Below are 17,965 nucleotides of genomic sequence, written 5' to 3'. Positions count from 1 at the left end.
TAGGCCTGCACCATCCAGGAGAACTTCCTGTGACGGTGGGAAGGTTCTAGGCCTGTACTCTCCAACAGAACTTCCCATGATGGAGGGAAGGTTCTAGACCTTCACCATCCAGGAGAACTTCCTGTGATGGTGGGAAGGTTCTAGGCCTGTACTGTCCAACAGAACTTCCCATGATGGAGGAAAGGTTCTAGACCTGCACTGGCCAACAGAACTTCCCATGATGGAGGGAAGGTTCTAGACCTGCACCATCCAGGAGAACTTCCTGTGATGGTGGGAAGGTTCTAGGCCTGTACTGTCCAATAGAACTTCCCATGATGGAGGGAAGGTTCTAGACCTGCACCATCCAGGAGAACTTCCTGTGATGGTGGGAAGGTTCTAGGCCTGTACTGTCCAATAGAACTTCCCATGATGGAGGGAAGGTTCTAGACCTGCACCATCCAGGAGAACTTCCTGTGATGGTGGGAAGGTTCTAGACCTTCACTGTCCAACAGAAATTCTATGATGGAGGGAAGCCTCTAGACCCTGGACTGCCCAGCAGAACTTCCTACAATGGTGGAAACATTCTAGATTTGCACTGTCCAGTATGGGAGCCACTAGGCACACGCAGCTACTGAGCACTTGAAATGTGACTTGTACCACTGAGGACTTGAAGTTTTCATTTTAATTGGTTTCAATTTCAATTCCAACAGCTACAGGAGGCCAGAGGCTACCATACTGGACAGCATAACTCTAGAGAATATCGTGGTAAAACAGGAAGCCAAGATCTCCTGTCTTCAAGAAGCATCTCTGGCCACTGCCCCCCACCCCCTGGGTCCACTGATACCCCAGCCTCCCAGTCAGGGCACACCGCTTCATGCCTCTGTGCTGTTGCACCTGTGGGTCTCTCTGAAGAAGGCATCCCTCCCTACCATGTCTACCTGGAAAACTCCTCACTCTTCGAATCTTGGTTTATCCATCGTTCCCTCTGAGAAGTCTCAGAACTCTCCAAAGCACTGGGGGTACAGGGTCCCTGCAAGGGTTTGCCCAATTTCGTGTGTTAGGAGCACTTTATCTGGAGAGAGATTCTACAGCAGCCCCGGCCAACAGAACTATAACGTGGGTGGCGCAGGTAATTTTAGATTTTGTAGTCACCACATTTTGAAAAGGAAATTATTTATAGGTGAAATTAATTTTAATATTTTGCTTAGTCCAATATATCCAAAATATCATTTCAACGTGTAATTAATATGAAAAGTATTAAGAAGATACCTTACATTCTTTTCTTTCCATGCTAAGTCTTTAAAAGCTGGTGTGTATTTTATACTCGCAGCACATGTCAATTCAGACAAGCTGCATTTCAGTTGTATGAGGCCAGTGGCTACCAAGCTGGACAGCGTAGGTCTAGAGCTTCATTAAATCCTCAAAGGGGCCCATGCGCCAAAGGGTTAAGGACCACTGCCCAGAGAAGGATTTCTTAGACAAGGCCAGGGTGGGGGGAGACGGCAAGTATTCCAGGCAAAGGGAACAGCATGTGCAAAGGCACGGGGTCATGCCTTCTATTTCGGAAACAGCAGGTGGCTCAGGGCGCTGGAGCCTGGGGGCAAGATCATGGCAGTGGAAGGTGGGCCAACATAACACAAAGGCTAAGACCTATCTGGGAACTTGCTACCGAGCCTGGATGCTGTACAAGGTACTAGGGAGCCACTGAAGGTTCTTAAAGTAAAAGGGAGGCACGTTCAGCGCCTCCAATTTCCCCAAATGACCTTCCCTCGAGATCCCACACGCTCTTCCGAGGGCCATGGAAGACTTGAGAACAGGCCACTCGGGACATTGCCATGGAACGGACACACGATCTCTCCAAGGGCAAAGAGGCTGCGTCCCCAGCCCCCCTCTTTAGCTCTCAGCCCCCCAAGACTCACAGCATGGGTGGCGCAGTTGGCGGCATGCTCGTACTCCGTGGGCTGGTACCTCCGGTGGGCAGGGACTCGGTGGTTCATGAACCTGGAGGGAGACACACAATTCCCGGAAGCTTGGCTGGGAAGCCGGGAGCGGCCCGGGCCACAGAATTCCCAGGAGGCCTGAGGACGTCGGCCCCTGCTGGTGGGAAGAGGGTCCCCTCCCCTCCCCCCTCCCCTCCCGTCCCCTTTCCCTCCTCCTCTCCCCTCCTCCTCACCTGCCCCTCCCTCCCTCCCTCCCTCTTTCTATTACACTTTTTTTGGACTATCCAACATTTTGTGCTTAATCCCCAAAGTGGTGTTTGCTAAATATCGGGTTGCAGGGAATTCCCTGGCGGCCCAGAGGTTAAGACTCGGTGCTTTCACTGCTGTGGTCTGGGTTCGATCCCTGGTCGGGGAACTAAGATCCCACAAGCTGCGCGGCACGGCCAAAATAAATAAATAAATATTGGGTTGCAGCATCCTCTTCATTTCTTACTTTTAATTTTCTTTAAGCATAACAGACCTACAATATAGCTCCCCAAGGTACAGCTGGGTGGACTTCGACGTAGACACACGCCCACGTGACCACCACCAGACGAGCCAGAGCCTCTTTCCCACACCCTAGAAAGCGCCTTTGTTACCGAACCCAGGTCCGGCTGCTCGCCGCTCGAAAGCCAGTTCTCGAGAGACAAGTGTTGGTAGGAAAGGAAACGTTGCTTTATTTTGGAGGCCGGCAATCAGCGGGGAGGGCAGACGCCTGCCCAAAGGCCGACTCCACCCCCCCGACAATCAGGGGGCAAGAGCTTTTACAGACAGAGGGAGGGGACTGCATGCAGGAACAGCGCAGTCAGCTCTGACGGTCATCCTGAAATTGGCCATCAGTGGTCTGACCAGCGTCATCTCGATTATTCTAGGTACAGTTAATCTTCAGTTCCAGGGTCGGTTTGTTTCCATTTCTTTGGGGCCAGTTCTTGGAATTGTGGCAGCTTATGTCATGGCTACAGCCTGGTCATCATGTAGTTAACTTCTTCCACCTGGTGGGGTTTCAGTATCTGTAAGACAGCTCATAGGATACGGCTCAGAATATTACCTATAGCCCCTAAGGAAGAACTAAAGGTCCTTGATGTTGCTTAATGACTGAACTATTATTATTTGGTCTCCTTTGACTGTTTTCCTCTGTTTCTGCATTTTCTCACTTCTCTGATTAAACTTATTCTTTGGCTAAATTTTTTCCACAGACAAAAGGCAGGCGGAGGACATGGGGTGGGGGGGCAAGGACCATAGTGTCCTGCTTCATTTCACCTTTATACACCTTCCCAGGGGTACTGCCCCCCAAGGACACCCCCCTCTGACACTGTCGCCGTAGACTATTTTTGCCTATTCTTGAACTTCCCATCAGTGGGATCACACAGCACACACCCTCTGGGTCTGGCTCCTTGGGCTCAGCATGACTTTTGCCGGCCTCAGTAATTGGCTGTTTTCGTTGCAATAGAGTATTGCACAGGGTGAGTGAACCACAAGTTATTTATCCCGTCTACTGGACGCGGACGTTCCAGCTTGGAGCTGTTATGGTAACTCTGCTCTAAGAATTCATTGTAGTGAACATATGCATTCATTTCCTCTGGGCGTGGATCCACTCGTGGAATGGCCAGGTGACTTTATCTTGACAATGAACATTCCTTTTTTTTTCTTTTTTTTGGCTGCACTGTGCAGCCTGAGGGATCTTTGTTCCCGGACCAGGGATCGAACCCATGCCCCCTGCAGTGGAAGCATGGAGTCCTAACCACTGGACCACCAGGGAAGTCCCAACAATAAGCATTCCTGATGCTCTGGTGTCTTGGAATCTTCCAAGCCCCATCCATTGCCTCCGCCCCGTTCTCTCACCTGATCCTCACGGGAGCTCCACCGCCCACAGAGCCACCACCACGCCGGGTTTACGGAGGGGAAGCTCCAGTGCAGAGTTAGGAAGTGACATCGCCCAGGTGGGATGGGACATGGCCACACCTGGCTGACCGGACTCTCTGCAGGGGTCTTCAGGTCAGGCTGGCGGTGGGGGAGGTGAGATCTGCAAACACCTGGCTCTCGGGCGGCAGGCAGGACCACACTGGCTCAGAGTCAGGTAAATGGACAGTTCCCCTTGGACTTTGCCAAGAACCATCCACCAGGTGGGGTTAAACTTCACTGAAACACCAAAAACCTTCCCCCACACCCCAGGAACCCGATTATTACTATAAAGACCCACACAAATGAGAAATGGGTGTATGGTTCAGAACAAAGGGCACAATGCAGTACAGTGCACAAAGCATTTATTAAGTGCCCACTGTATGCTGTGTCCGTGCTAGGGGCCGTCCACTTAGCATTTCTTGAGTACCTTCTGTATGCTGGATCTATGCCAATAAAGCAAATACAATAACAACAAAAATAGGGTTATGGGTTGAATTGTGTCCTCCCAAAATTCCTATGCTGAAGTCCTAGCCCTGAGGACCTGAGAATGTGGGACTTATTTGAAAAGAGTCATTGCAGATGTAATTAGTTAAGATGAGGTCATACTGGAGGGGGGGCGGTGAGCCCCTAATCCAGTATGACAGGTGTCCCTTATAAGAAGAGGAGAGACACAGAATGAAGACAAAGGCAGAGGTTGGAGTGATGCACCTTCATGCCAAGGATGCTGGCAGCCCCCAGAAGCCGGGAGGGAGGCCTGCAGCAGACTCTCCCTCAAGCCTCCAGAAGGAACCAACCCTGCAGACATCCTGACTTTGGACTTCTGGCCTCCAGAATGGAGAGAGACCAGATTTCCATTATTTTAAGCCGCTAAGTGTGTGTTCGTTTGTGACCACAACCCTGGAGACACTAACACAGGTACACACGGTGTTAGCTCTGACAGATTCTGCCCAAAAGCCCCCCAAAGAGGCGGTGCTAATTTACGCTCCCTCCACTAGGGCTGGGGGGCGGGGGTCTGAGGCCAACCGTGAAGGGGTGCAATGGACGCCTTTCTCCCCAGCGGGAAACCAAGTCTCCTCCACCTGTTACCGGGCTGCCCTCTCCCCTGCTCCTTTAACAAACACCAACAAGCCACCCGTGGTGCCAGCCCTCGGGTCTGAGGGTGATGTCATGGTTGCCATGGTGACCTGGATGGGCAGTTATTTATTTATTTCTGGGTTCCACAAAACTTTCCTTGTCTCTCACCCAGCGCTGCAGCTATTGAATGAGAGAGAGAGAGAGAGAGACAGGGGTCGGGGGCCAGGGCCCCAGGGCCAGGGGCAAATGCCCAAGAAATAGAGTTCCCACAGCCCTCAAGAACGGAGAACTTTTTCTTTAACTCCTTGTAGCCTAATTTCTTTCTTCATAAACCTCGAGGCAGGCGTTTGAAGAGGACAATGAATTCACTGTTTATGTTTTTAATTTTCCTTTTAATTTATATTCAGTAAAATTTCCCTTTTTGCTACACATTTTTATGAGTTTTGACAAGTGGAGAGAGTTGTATAACTGCCACCCTAATCAAGATAAATAAAAGGTCCATCACCCCCCCAGTTGCCCTCCTGCCCCCTGGTACCCTAACCCTCCCGCAGCCCAGTAACCACTGCTCTGTTCTCTGTCCCCATAGCTTTGCCTTTTCCAGAACATCATATAAACGGGATCATATAGAAGCTCTACAGACCTTTTTTTTAATGTCTAAAGAGAATTGATTGCACAAAGTCAAGTGTATTCTTAGGTGAAAAGAAACTGTGCTTTGAATGCCAAACAGGGACTTCCTTATTATCTCTTGTTTTCTATGAGAAGAAAACGATGAACCCTCCTAACATTACTATTCTTGGCTGTCATCTCAACCCTTCCAGGCTTCCGCCGCCCCCCCACCCCGGCACAGCCTTTTGAGTTTGGCTTTTTTCACTCAGCTTAATGCAGGTGAGATTCATCCATGCTGCTGCCTGGGTCAATGGTTCCTTCCTTTTTATCGTTGAGAACTGTTCCATCATAAGGATGTGTAATGACTTGTTTATCCATTCCCCAGCAGAGGGACAAGGGAGTCATTCTGAACAGCTGAGATGCAGAGAGAAAGTTTAGACTGTCTGGAACAGGGCTGGCAGTGAGCTAGGCAGCCTTCAAGATTGTGGGAAATTTCAAAGAGTCGACATTTCTAGCAAGCTGCCGCTGGTTCAACTAAAGGAGGGAAATGGGTCTTTGGCCTGCTTTCTGGAGAACAGAATCCCCATTCTGTGGCCAACCCTTGCCACTTAGATAACCATGTGGCCACTGCATCTGATGGGGGTGGGGAGGGCAACTCCACGTGGAGGGCTCCCAAACTGAGCTGGCAGGGAGACAAGGACAGAAGGTCGCCTTCCACCCTGAACTGGAGGGGCCAGGGCTTTGGAGCCAGGCACAGCTGGGTGGAAAGTCCTTGTATGATCATTTAGCTGCTGTGTGACATAGGGGAAATGTCTTAACGTCTCTGGGCTGCAACTTCCTTGTGTGTTAAAGGAGATAATATTACCTAGCCTGCAGGTACCATGAAATGATACGGTTCAAGAGCCCATACGGGGATGCCTGACATACAGCGGTGCTCGGAGAATAAATGTTCTTTCCCCCTCTCCCTGGGGAGCTCCCCTAAGGAGCCCAGGCACCGTTTTCTTACTGGACCCATCCTGGTACTTCACAAAGAGCGCCCCATTAAAGCCCACAACATCCTTGCAAAGTAGTTACTATTATTCCAATCTGAAGAGAAGAGAAGAGGTCAGACCAGCGTTTCTCAATCTTGGCCACACATTAAGAATCATCCGGGAAATGGATGGGTGGATAAACAAAACGCAGTCCAGCCATACAATAGAATATTATTCAGCCATCATACCTGCTACAACGAGGATAAACCTCAAACACATGACGCTAAGTGGAAGAAGCCAGACACAGAAGGTTCCACATTGCATGGCCCCATTTATATGAAATATCCAGTCAGGCAAATCCATAGAGACAGACAGCAGATCAGTGGTTACCAAGGGCTGGGGGCAGGGGGAGAAACTGTTTAATGGGTACAGGGGTTCCTTTTTGGGTGATGGAGATGTTGGTTGTACAGCACTGTGAATGTACTACATGCCACTGAATTGTTCACTTTTAAACGGTTCATTTTATGTCGTGTCAATTTTACCTCGATGTTTTTAAAAGCTAAGAAAACGAATCACCTGGGAAGCTTTTAAATATGCCAATGCCCAGGCTACACCCCAGACCAAAGAGACTGCAATCTCTGGGGCTGGAACCCAGGCATGGATATTTCTAAAGTTCCCAGGGTGGGACTTCCCTGGTCGTCCAGTGGCTAAGGCTCCGAGCTCCCAATGCAGGGGGCCCAGGTTCCATCCCTGGTCAGGGAACTAGATCCCGCATGCGGCAGCTGACAGTCCGCATGCCACAACAAAGATCCCGTGTGCCGAAAACTAAGACCCGGAGCAGCCAAATAAATAAATAAATATTTTAAAATAAATAAAATTCCCAGGCTGAGAAGCACTGAGGTAGGTTCATTAAAAACCCAAGATGCTAAACTGGCCTGTGACTAAACGTTACACAGATCTGGAAAAAAACTAGTAACAGGAATTAACCCAAATGTTTAACAACAGGTGAGAGGTAAATGCAGAAAAAGAGGCCTGAAAAAAAAAAAGGAGAGATGGATTTGGGGGTGCTGGTCACAGACGACTTCCCTCATATTTTAATTTTCAGGATGAAGTAGAAGATAATTTGAAGATAATTGTTTGACTTTTTATGAGATTATATTCAAATTTTCCTTGCATAACTGAAAATAAGTCTTTAAAACTGTAGAATGAAGAAAAAAGGGGAAAAAAAGAAAACTGAAAGAAAAAAGAAAAAAAACTGTATAATGACATGGGAAATGTTTGCCATATAATATGAAGTGAGAAAGAGAGAATCTGTAATTCATTATGATTATAATAAGGTCAAATTATGTTGTGGATGGAAGAAAACACACATAAATGAAATACAGATTTGTGGTGAGGCAGTAGGATTCTTTTTTTTTTTTTTTTAAGTAGAATTCATTTTTGATGACATACTTCTTCTTAAAAATTCTTTTAAGGGAGTTGAGGGGAGATAAAGGTGGACTGCCTATCAGATCACAGTACCGTATCAAGGGCTGAATTTCTGGGAGAAGTAAGCATACTGCGGTTACACGGGAGAACGTCTTTGCTTTAGGAAATACACGCTGCCGTGTTTAAGGATGAAGTGTCCAGGTGTCTGCAACTTATGCTCAAAAGGTTCAAAAAGAAGAGAAAGCAGCAAAGCCAACATTGCAAAATGTTAACATCTGGTGACTAAGTGAATGATTGGCACCTGGGTGTTCACTGAACTTTTCTCGCAACCTTTCTATGTTAGTTTGAAATTTTTCAAAATAAAAAGTTGGGGGTGGAATTCTTTTCCTGTCATTATGCTAATGCTTTTACAATATAAAGATTTAATCGCACATGACTGTTGCCAGAAAAGGCAAGAAGGAAGGCGGGGGGGCGACCCAGAGACATGATGATCAGAGGCACTGAAGACCAGAGAGGAAACTTCTGGAAGCCAGAAGGGCATCAGGAAAAGCTTGGTGGCTGGAAGGAGGAGGCATGTTTCGAGGCTGGGAGGGAACCCACGAGGCTGGAGTGGGAGCTGGGGAGGGGCAGGGGGTCATGAGGCAACACCAGTTCCTATATCCCAAGGTTCCAGCTTTCCAGAAGGGGCAGGGGGTCACGAGGCAACACCAGTTCTTATATCCCAAGGTTCCAGCTTTCCAGAAGGGGCAGGGGGACAGTCATGTCCCAGCACCCATTCTCCCCTCCTTCCCTGGGAACGCTGACCTTTAACTTGACACACGGATGCCCAGAATAAAGGAAGTCGCCGGAGGAAAACATCTGGAGGTAGGCTGTCTTCCTACCATCACCCAAGTACAGTAGGACCATCGAGCTTTCTGGCAGCAGGGGAACTTCAAGCTTATGCCCATAACTCCCTGAAGACATCATTGATGTACCTCGGTTTTACAGATCCCACAATTTGAAATTTCTTAACTGATCATGAAAAGCAGAAAATAATATGACTTTATTTTCTACTTTTCATGATCAGTTAAGCTTTTTCATCGACTCTCCCATTGCCCACAGGACAACAGCCATACTTTCCAATATGCTTCCAATTTATTGATGGTGCCACTAGATGGATGGGTAGGTGGGGTAGGTAAGTAGAGAGAAGGCAGGCAAATAGCTTTCTAGACAAATAAGTGGATAGTTGGATAGATGTCTGGATGTCTGGATGGATGGATGGAAGGAAGGAAGCAAGGAAGGATGGATGGATGGATGGATGGATGGATGGAAGGAAGGAAGCAAGGAAGGATGGATGGATGGATGGATGGATGGATGGATCAGGGATGAGGGAGGTTGGGATGGATGGAAGCATGGGTGGAGGATGCAGATTGGTGAGATGAGTGGAGGTGTCAGTCATTTGGGGTGCTATAACAAAATACCATAGATTGAGTGGCTTAAACAAGATACATTTATTTCTAAGAGTTCTGGAGGCTCAGAAGTCCAAGATCAAGGTGCCAGCAGATTTGATGTCTGGTGCAGATGGCCGCCTTGTTGCTGTATCCTCACAAAGTGGAAAGATAGCTCTGATGTCTCTTCCTCTTCCTGTAAGGGCACTAATCCCATCATGAGGGATTAGTGCCTCATGACCTGATCTAACCCTAATTACTTCCCAAAGGCCCCACTTCCAAATACCACCACATTGGGGGTTGGGACTTCAACATATGGATTTTAGGGAAACACATTCTGTCCATAGCATGCCACCACTGGTCCCTCAAATTTATGTACTTCTTGAATGTAAAATGCATTCATTCCATCCCAACAAGCCCAAAAGTCTCAACTCAATCCAGCATTACCTCTAAAGTCCAAAATTCAAAGTCTCATCTAAACATCATCTAAATCAGACATGAGTGAGACTCAAGGTACAATTTATTCTGAGGCAAAATTCCTCTCCAGCTGTGAGCCTGGGAAACCAAATTAATTATGTGCTTCCAAAATACAATGGTGGGACAGGCACAGGACAGACATATAGACATTCCCATTCCAAAAAAAAAGAAAATATACCAAAAAGAAGGAAGGGGTGATGGGTCCCAATGAAGTCCAAAACGTAGCAAGGCAAGTTCCTTGAGATCTTAAGGCTCAAGAATAGTCCTCTTTGGTCCGATGCCCTGCCCTCCAGGCCCCCTGGGGCGACAGCATAACCTCCACAGCTTGGCAGGTCACCCCACCTCTGAGACACTGGGCAGGGCCCCACCCTTTGAAACAGGAGCAGCCAGCCCCGCCCTGAGATCTAGAAACTGCCTTCATCATCATCCTTCCCTTTTGCAGGGAAATAGCACATGTGTGCAGCCCTCCTCCATTCCTCTGGTCCCGGCTGGGATGATCCCATTTCTGCTCCTGGCTTCAGAGGGAGGCTGATTTGGTCCATGGTCCGCATCAGCACTAATCTCCTTATGAATGGTCTGTGGGCCACACCCGTGATGTTCCCTTCTGAACACGTGCTTGTTTTTACACTATGGGTAGGCTGAGAATTCTCCAAATCTTTACATTCCAGTTCCTTTTTGCTTAACAATTCCTTCTTCGATTCATTTCTCTCCTCCCGCATCTCACTATAAGCAGCTGGGAGGACCAAGCCGCTCCATCAACACCGGGCTTAGGGAATCTTCTCAACGCATCATCCAATCCCACCACGTGCAAGTCCTACCTTCCCCAGAACATGAACACAACTCGGGCAAGTTCTCGGCTGCTCTATACCAAGGATATTCTCTCCATTGTCCAATAACATGCTCATTTCCACCTGAGATCACACCACACTGGCCTTTACGGTCCATATTTCTGCCAACATTCTGTTACCAATTGTTACAAATTCTCCAAGAAGATGGAAGCTTTCCTTACCACTCTCCTCTTTTGCTGAGTCCACACCAGAATCACCTTTAAAAGTCCCTTCTCAGCTTTTTCTGGCACGAACTTCAAGACCCTCCCAGTCTACACTCCTTCAATCCCAGCTCCACTCCTTACCAGCCGCGTGTCCAGGGACAAGTTACTCAAGCTTTTTGGGCTTCAGTTTTCTTATCTGAGCAATGGGGATGTTATCAGCCTCCACCCAGGGGGATTCTAAAAGGATGAAATGGGTTAATCTGTGCACAGCACTCAGCACATGTTGATACATGACCGAAACTGATGCTTCTATTACTATAAATCCTCCATCCTATTACTGAACCCATTTTACAGCTGAAAAAACTGAGGTCCTGAAAAGTCAAATCATCTGCCTAACACATGACAGCTAGGAAAGGATGGAGCCAGGATTTCAGCCCGGGATTGTCCAACCTGGAGACCTGGGCTCCAGGGAGGTAATAACACCTGCCTCGCAGAGGAGAAGACATGATGTGCAAAGTGCCCCACGCACAGTAGGCACTTGTACATGTTGATCCCTCTCTGCCTCCTCCATCACCTCTGGAAGAGATGCTATGACATGTCTAAGTAAGGAAAGAAGACGCTTTGCTTTAAAAATCAGGCCTCATCACTTCACACCCATTAGGGTGGCTATTATTTAAACAGAAACAAACAGAAAACACATGTTGGTGAGGATGTAGAGAAGTGGGAACCCCTGTGCACTGCTGATAGGAATGTAAAATGGTGCAGCTGCTGTGGAAAACAGTATGGAGGTTCCTCAAAAAACTGAACATAGAATGTCCAGCAATTCCACTCCTGGCTCTACACCCAAAAAAGAACTGAAAGCAGAGATTTGAAGAGATACTTGCACACCCATTTTCAGAGCAGCATTACTCACAGCAGCCAAAAGGTGGAAGTCACCCAAGTGTCCGTTGACAGCTGAGCAGATAAACAGAATGTGGTTCATCCACACAATGGAATATGACTCAGCCTTAAAAAGAAATGCAATTCTGACACGTACTACGACATGGATGAACCTTGAGGACATGATGCTGAGTGAAATAAGCCAGTCACAAAAAGACAAACACTGTAGGATTCCACTTGTACGAGGTACTTGAAGGAGTTAGATTCATAGAGACAGGAAGTAGCATGGCAGGTGCCAGGGGCTGGGGGAGGGGGAGGGGGGTGTTCATGTTTAATGGGGACAGAGCTTTAGTTTGGGAAAAAGAAAAAGTTCTGGAGATGATAGTGGTGATGGTTGCACAACAATGTGAATGTGCTTAATCCCACTGATTTGTACACTTAAAAATGGTTGAAAGAGTAAGTTTTATGTTATGTATAGTTTACAAAAAAAAAAAAATCAGGCCACAGGCAAAGCTATGTGCATACGAAGACCCTCTGTTAACATGCCAGCAAAAAAGTGACACGAGCTGAGTCTCGGGTTGTGCCATCGTTACCCTCTCCCCAGAATCCTGCGCTGCCCAGGACAACAGCGACATCGGCACCTAGCAGGTTGGAGAAAGGGGCCAGAGCAAACATTACTGCACATAATCACCGGGGAGGGACTTCCCCGGTGACGCAGTGGTTAACAGTTCGCCTGCCAATGCAGGGGACACAGGTTCGAGCCCTTGTCGGGGAAGATTCCACATGCCGCGGAGCAACTAACCCCGTGCACCACAACTACTGAGCCTGTGCTCTGGAGCCCACGAGCCACAACTACTGAAGCCCACGCACCTAGAGCCCATGCTCCGCAACAAGAGAAGCCACCGCAATGAGAAGCCCGTGCACTGCAACGAAGAGTAGCCCCCGCTCACTGCAACTAGAGAAAACCCACGCACAGCAACGAAGACCCAATGCAGCCAAAAATGAATAAATAAATAAATAAATTTATTAAAAAAAAAAAAAGAAAAAGGATCACCGGGGAGATCTGAAAAATCCCAATGGCCAGACCACATCCCTGACAATTAAAACAGAATCACGGTGTGGGGAGTGGTGTCCAGGAATTGGTATTTTTTAAACTTCCCACACGATTCCAGTGCACAGGCAAGCCTGAGAAGCAGTGGGCTGGGGGGAAGAGCCCAGCAGGGAGGGGATGATGGGCCCCCCCAGATGGTGCCAGGTGCTACACAACGGGAATGTCCCTGGACCCCGGGACCATAAAATGAACACCGGGCTCAGCAGGGGCAGCAAACGGGCTTCAACTCACACGGCAATTCTGGTCCACTGATAAGAGGCTGCCTGGAGTGCTAAAAGGATTGTGCGAACGAATCTAGATGATGAATTAGCAACGTCTGCCACGGGCACCAGGCAGGCGAGAGGCAGCCATCCCTGGTGTAAGAGCTACCCAAATGCTTTCACTCCCTCCTCCTCTCGGAGCCTCACGAGGACGCTGTAAACTGAGCAGAGCCGAGATGACGCTTGTCGTTTTATACAGGGATTCAGAGAAGCGAAGCCACGAGTTAGAAGTGGTGCATCTAAGATGGCAACCCAGAACTTCTGACTCCTGGTGAGACGTGCGCTCACGGCCCCTTTCAGCCCTGTCCATGGTTCTGATGGGAAAGGTTCTGCCATCAGTCTCTCACATTAGAGTGTAAAGTATCTGACCATCCTCTCCAGGATGGAGGACTGGCTGTGGAGCTGGAGGCGAAGGAAGAGAAGGATCAGAGCCCTTTCCCAGCTCCTGAAACCCGCACCTCATTGGCCAGTGGTCAGAGCAGCCCTGGCCACAAGTTATCCGTGACCCCCAGTCCCCCTGAACCCTGGCTTTGTCAATCCCTCCCATGCTGGACAGTCCACACCAAGACTCCCAGATCCCAATGACCAAGGCAAAGCCCTGGCAGACCCAGAGCATAAACGCCTGTGCCAAGGCCAAGAACAGAAATGCCAGGCAGCTTCTGCATGGGCTCAAAGACCCTGTGTTCCAGGGGGATCTGCTTCCTTTGTTTCCTATCCCTGACTCACTCCCTTCAGTTTCTCCTCACCCCAGGAAAGTTCTCCCTGTGGCCCACAGTCATCACACCTCTGGGCCTTCCACACAATGTTCCTTCTGCTTAAAAGTCCCTTTCCCTCTTCTCCAGGTGGCAAACTCCTATTCAGCCTTCAGAGCCCAGGTCAAAAGGCCCTTCCCCTAAAAATTCTTCCTTGATCCCTACCTTCACACCCCATCCAGACTGGGTTGTAAACTGCCTTCTCTCACCTCAACGCCACTGCTTAAGTGACCTGTTTGGAATCTCCTTCCCTCTTTTCTCTTCCTGGAGTATTCCTAGGCAGAGAGAGTGGCTCTCCCCTTTGGACTCCCACAGCTGCCTGTGCGACCGCTACTGTAGCACAATTATACATATTTGGGCGCTCTGGGTCTGCCTCGGCCCCGAGACTGCAAACCAGGGGACTGGCCCTGATTCCCCTTCATCTTCCTGGACCCAATGCAGAGCCTGCACGCAACAGGTGATGCTCAGCAAACAACCTTATAATCAATCACCTCCGAGCATTTACTAAGTTGTTTAGACTCGAGGTAACAAGTTGGGAACAGTTCCAGTCTTTTAAAACCTTCAGAATTTTTGGAATAGACAGACTCCAGAGACATGGGTTAATCCAGCCAGGACCTTGGCCGCCCAAGGTCACACGATTCCAGGGGCAGGGCCAGTTTGCTGCTTTAGAAAAGCAGGAGGTATGAATGGAAACCCCACTGGAGAGCCTGGGGAGAAGGGGGGAAATATTATTTCTTTTCTTTCTATTTCTGTGCTGCTTGACTGGCTACAATGTTCACTTACTACTTCAATGATTTTGTTAAAATCTAATAAAACAAAATGTTTTAAATATGCAGGTCTATGTCTGAAATCAATATCGAGACCAGACATTCCCCAACCTACAGCATTCGAGTTGGGAGAGGGGAGAGGCTGGTCCCAAAGAGAGTTCTGGAAACCACCCAACTGCCCGTCCAGGGTAGGAAGGAAACACACTGCGGAGGGTCCCACACGGAACCAGACTGCAGAGAGAAGCAGCGAACGCCCTGCACTCAGAGACAAGGGCGCATCGCAGTCATGATGCCAAACAGGACAGGCTCTCTGATTCCATTTATATAAACTTCAAGAACCGGCACCAGGAGTCTTTGAGGATAAAAGCCAGGACAGTGGCTACCCTTGGAAGCGGGGAGGCAGTGACCAGGGGGTGTGACGGGGTTCCTGGCAACTGGCGACACTGAGTGATTTGCTGTGGGTGCTGGTGCCAGGGGTGTGTTCAGTTTTCCAGCCGTAATGGAAAGGCGCACACTTTCCTGTAATTACACTTCGATAAAAGGTTAAAAGATGGAGTAGCCCCAGGCCCCTACCAGCCAGGTCTGGGAGGGGTGTGTAAAAGGTGTGCTTCCTACACCACCCCCTGGAGCCTCTATGGGCAGCCCCGGGCAGGGCCTAAGCTTGCTGACCACCTGCCCTGTCCCCACCACCTGGGCCTCCCTCCAAGCCGAGCGCACCCCAGATGCTCCTCTCCCCTCCTGCTCCCCGGCTTGCGGTCTGGAGCAGCCAGGCCCAGGCTCAGAGCTTCTGCAATTTCTCCCTCCCCCTCTGGCCTGGGCCAGGCTGGGGTGCATAGCCCCCAGAGAGAAGCAGGCCTGCTCTCCCAAATGAGCCCAGGCTTAGGAAAACTGCTGCGGCCGCCCCTTCCGGGCTGGGCCAGTGCCTGGCAGTGGCAGCCCTGAATCCCCAGGACAGAGGACTAAAGAGATTTGTCCAGGAGACAAAGGGGGGGTCTGTCCCACAGAAGCAAGGGCAGCCCAGGGCAGAGCTGGCCCCGGGCCCTCTGAGCCTCTCCCTTTCTCCAGCTTGGTCCCGGGCTACGTCTTTGTGTCCATTCACGAATTCACAACTCCTCCTGGACGGCAGACAGCATCTTGGCTCCGTCTTTGGGAAACAGAGTCGGGGAGAAACAGTCCATGGGCTGGGGCCAGCTCAGGATTGTTGTGAGATCAAAATCCCAGGGGGGAGACAGGAGGGGGAACAGGAGGGGAAGCCGAGGAAGGAGGGGAAAGGGTCAGGGTCTCTGGCAGGTCGGGAGCAGAGAACACGCGGCATTCCACGTGAATGGCGCCCCCTGGAGGTGCGTGCCTGGTGGTATTGACCCAACACAGCAGGGGCCAGACACCCCTAGCCCTGCACCCTCCCCAGGGCTCCCTGGGGAATCTCTTCCCCTCTGGCATAATGAGGGTCCACGCCTCTGAAGCAGGGACCACCCCATCCTCCCTGCCTCACCGGAAGCTCCCAGAAGATAACAAGATGAGGAGATGCCATGGGAACCCAGACCTTCTGAACCAGAAGCCCGGGGTGGGCCTCCATCTCCACAATCTTTGTAACCAGGGGCTGATGCAAGCCTGGTGGTCGACCCACTGCCTCAATGCTGTGAATGTCCATCCCCCTCCCCAGCGTGCAGACCCCAAGCCCGAGAGCTCTGACCTGGGGGATTTGCGCTGCAGCTGCAGGAGCCTGGGAGCTAGTGCTCCGAGAAATCAGCCTCCACCAGTGACTCAGGGGGGAGCTGACGGACGCCCCCGCTCCTCTGCCCCCAGCGGAGATGACCCCGAGCCATGTCCCCCACTGTCCCCCAAGCAGAATTAATTAAGCTCCAAGTGCCTAAAGTGCAAGCCGCTTCTTACAAACCCCTTAGCGGCTGCACGCCCTTCCCTGTTCTCACTCCCGCACTCTCCTATTGCTGTGTCTTGGGCTCAGCTCCCAGATACACCCCTTGTCCTTGCATCCTTGTCCCCGGGTCTGACTCTGGGGAAACCCACACGAGGGCAGATTCTCGGCAGCTGAGAGTAAAACCCCGAAGATACCAGCCACTAGTGCTCTGGGCAAGAAACAACATTGCTTCCGAATGACCCTAGTCCCAGCTGAGGTCCCTGCTGATCCCAGGAGGCTTATCTGCACCGCACTTCACAGTTTGCAAGGCTCACTCACACCCCCTGGCTTCCACCGCCTCTGAAAGGGACAGGCCGCTGCCCCGTCCACCCACGATCCCCTAAACCAGGGGCGCCGTGGCCACCCCGCCACATCTCATGTCTGCAGCTTTCCCCTCCCCGATGCCAGGATGGGGTTACAACCACCTCCCTCATCCTGCAGGGGCCACACCCGGAACATGCCTTCTAGGAGACACGCCCCGAACCCAAATCCACCAGGAGGAACTTTAAGAAACTCAGCAAATACCTCCCCCTACCCACCCCCACCACTCCCAAGGGACCTCCAGCCCTTGGCTCACCGTAAGGAGCCCAAAGCAGCTCTAACTCCAGAGACGAGGGGGACCACCTACCAACAGATGAGCCATTCCATCAGCCCGCCGGCACGGCAGGGCACACTGGAATGGTGGATCCTCTCCCAGGAAATCATTTTCTCCACGCTAGTACTATCCCCCGTGAAAGCAGGGGCCGCTCGAGGGCTCGTGGAACGTGCAAGAGACCTGGGAATGTCCCATCCCCGCCGACACAGTGCCACACACAGCCCGGCATAGCCCAGCCCTGCCCATGGCCAAGCATCCAGGGTGCCATCACGGGGCAGGTTTGAGCCAAATTCCAAAGCAGAGGGCCCTGGGATCCCCCAAAGCTGGTTCCCAGCCCAACTCCATCTCCCGTGACCAGGATTCAGGGACCAACTCCTGAGCAAGGCAGCTGCCTTCAGGGAGAAACAGATTCCCCCAGAGACCTACACCTTTCTGGAGCAAAATGTGTACACATGTGCACGCACACGCACCCACACGCACATACACTGTGCACACAACCCTGAAATACCATCCGCACATCCTAAGAATATCTCCACTACGAACAGGGACTGATCCATTCCTTCCCCCAAGGCCTTTCTTTGTAAGAAATGAACCCCTTGGTTTTGTCTTAGATAATAATGAAGATCCCCCCCACTTAGGTACACCAAGTGCAGACGTGCTTGGGGTGAGGATCTTTTTCCTTAAGAGCGGCTCCTGAAAATCACAAAACTGTAACCACTAATGAAATCACTGATTCAGACAAGGGTGACCAAGGGATGCGGAGAAGGCTGGTGAGAGGCTGCTGAGCAACGGGGTGGTCAAATCCGGGGAACCCAGCGTGAGCTTTCTTGGCCCCAAGATCAACCGCAG

General features: G+C 50.4%; 1 protein-coding gene across 1 annotated transcript in view; it reads right to left on the bottom strand.

Moving 5' to 3' along the window:
- The window catches only part of MMD2 (monocyte to macrophage differentiation associated 2), a 48,502-nt gene that overhangs the window by 13,747 nt on the left and 16,790 nt on the right, over positions 1-17,965 (bottom strand). The window contains exon 2 of the mRNA XM_059898724.1: positions 1,899-1,980. Within this exon, the coding sequence (XP_059754707.1) occupies positions 1,899-1,980 (82 nt within the window). The remainder of the gene's footprint in view (positions 1-1,898; positions 1,981-17,965) is intronic.

Source organism: Balaenoptera ricei, chromosome 15, assembly GCF_028023285.1.
Source record: "Balaenoptera ricei isolate mBalRic1 chromosome 15, mBalRic1.hap2, whole genome shotgun sequence".
In the NCBI taxonomy this organism is placed as follows: domain Eukaryota; kingdom Metazoa; phylum Chordata; class Mammalia; order Artiodactyla; family Balaenopteridae; genus Balaenoptera; species Balaenoptera ricei.
The sequence above is the reverse complement of the archived record's forward strand: the minus strand, read 5'-3'. Positions and strand labels throughout refer to the sequence as shown.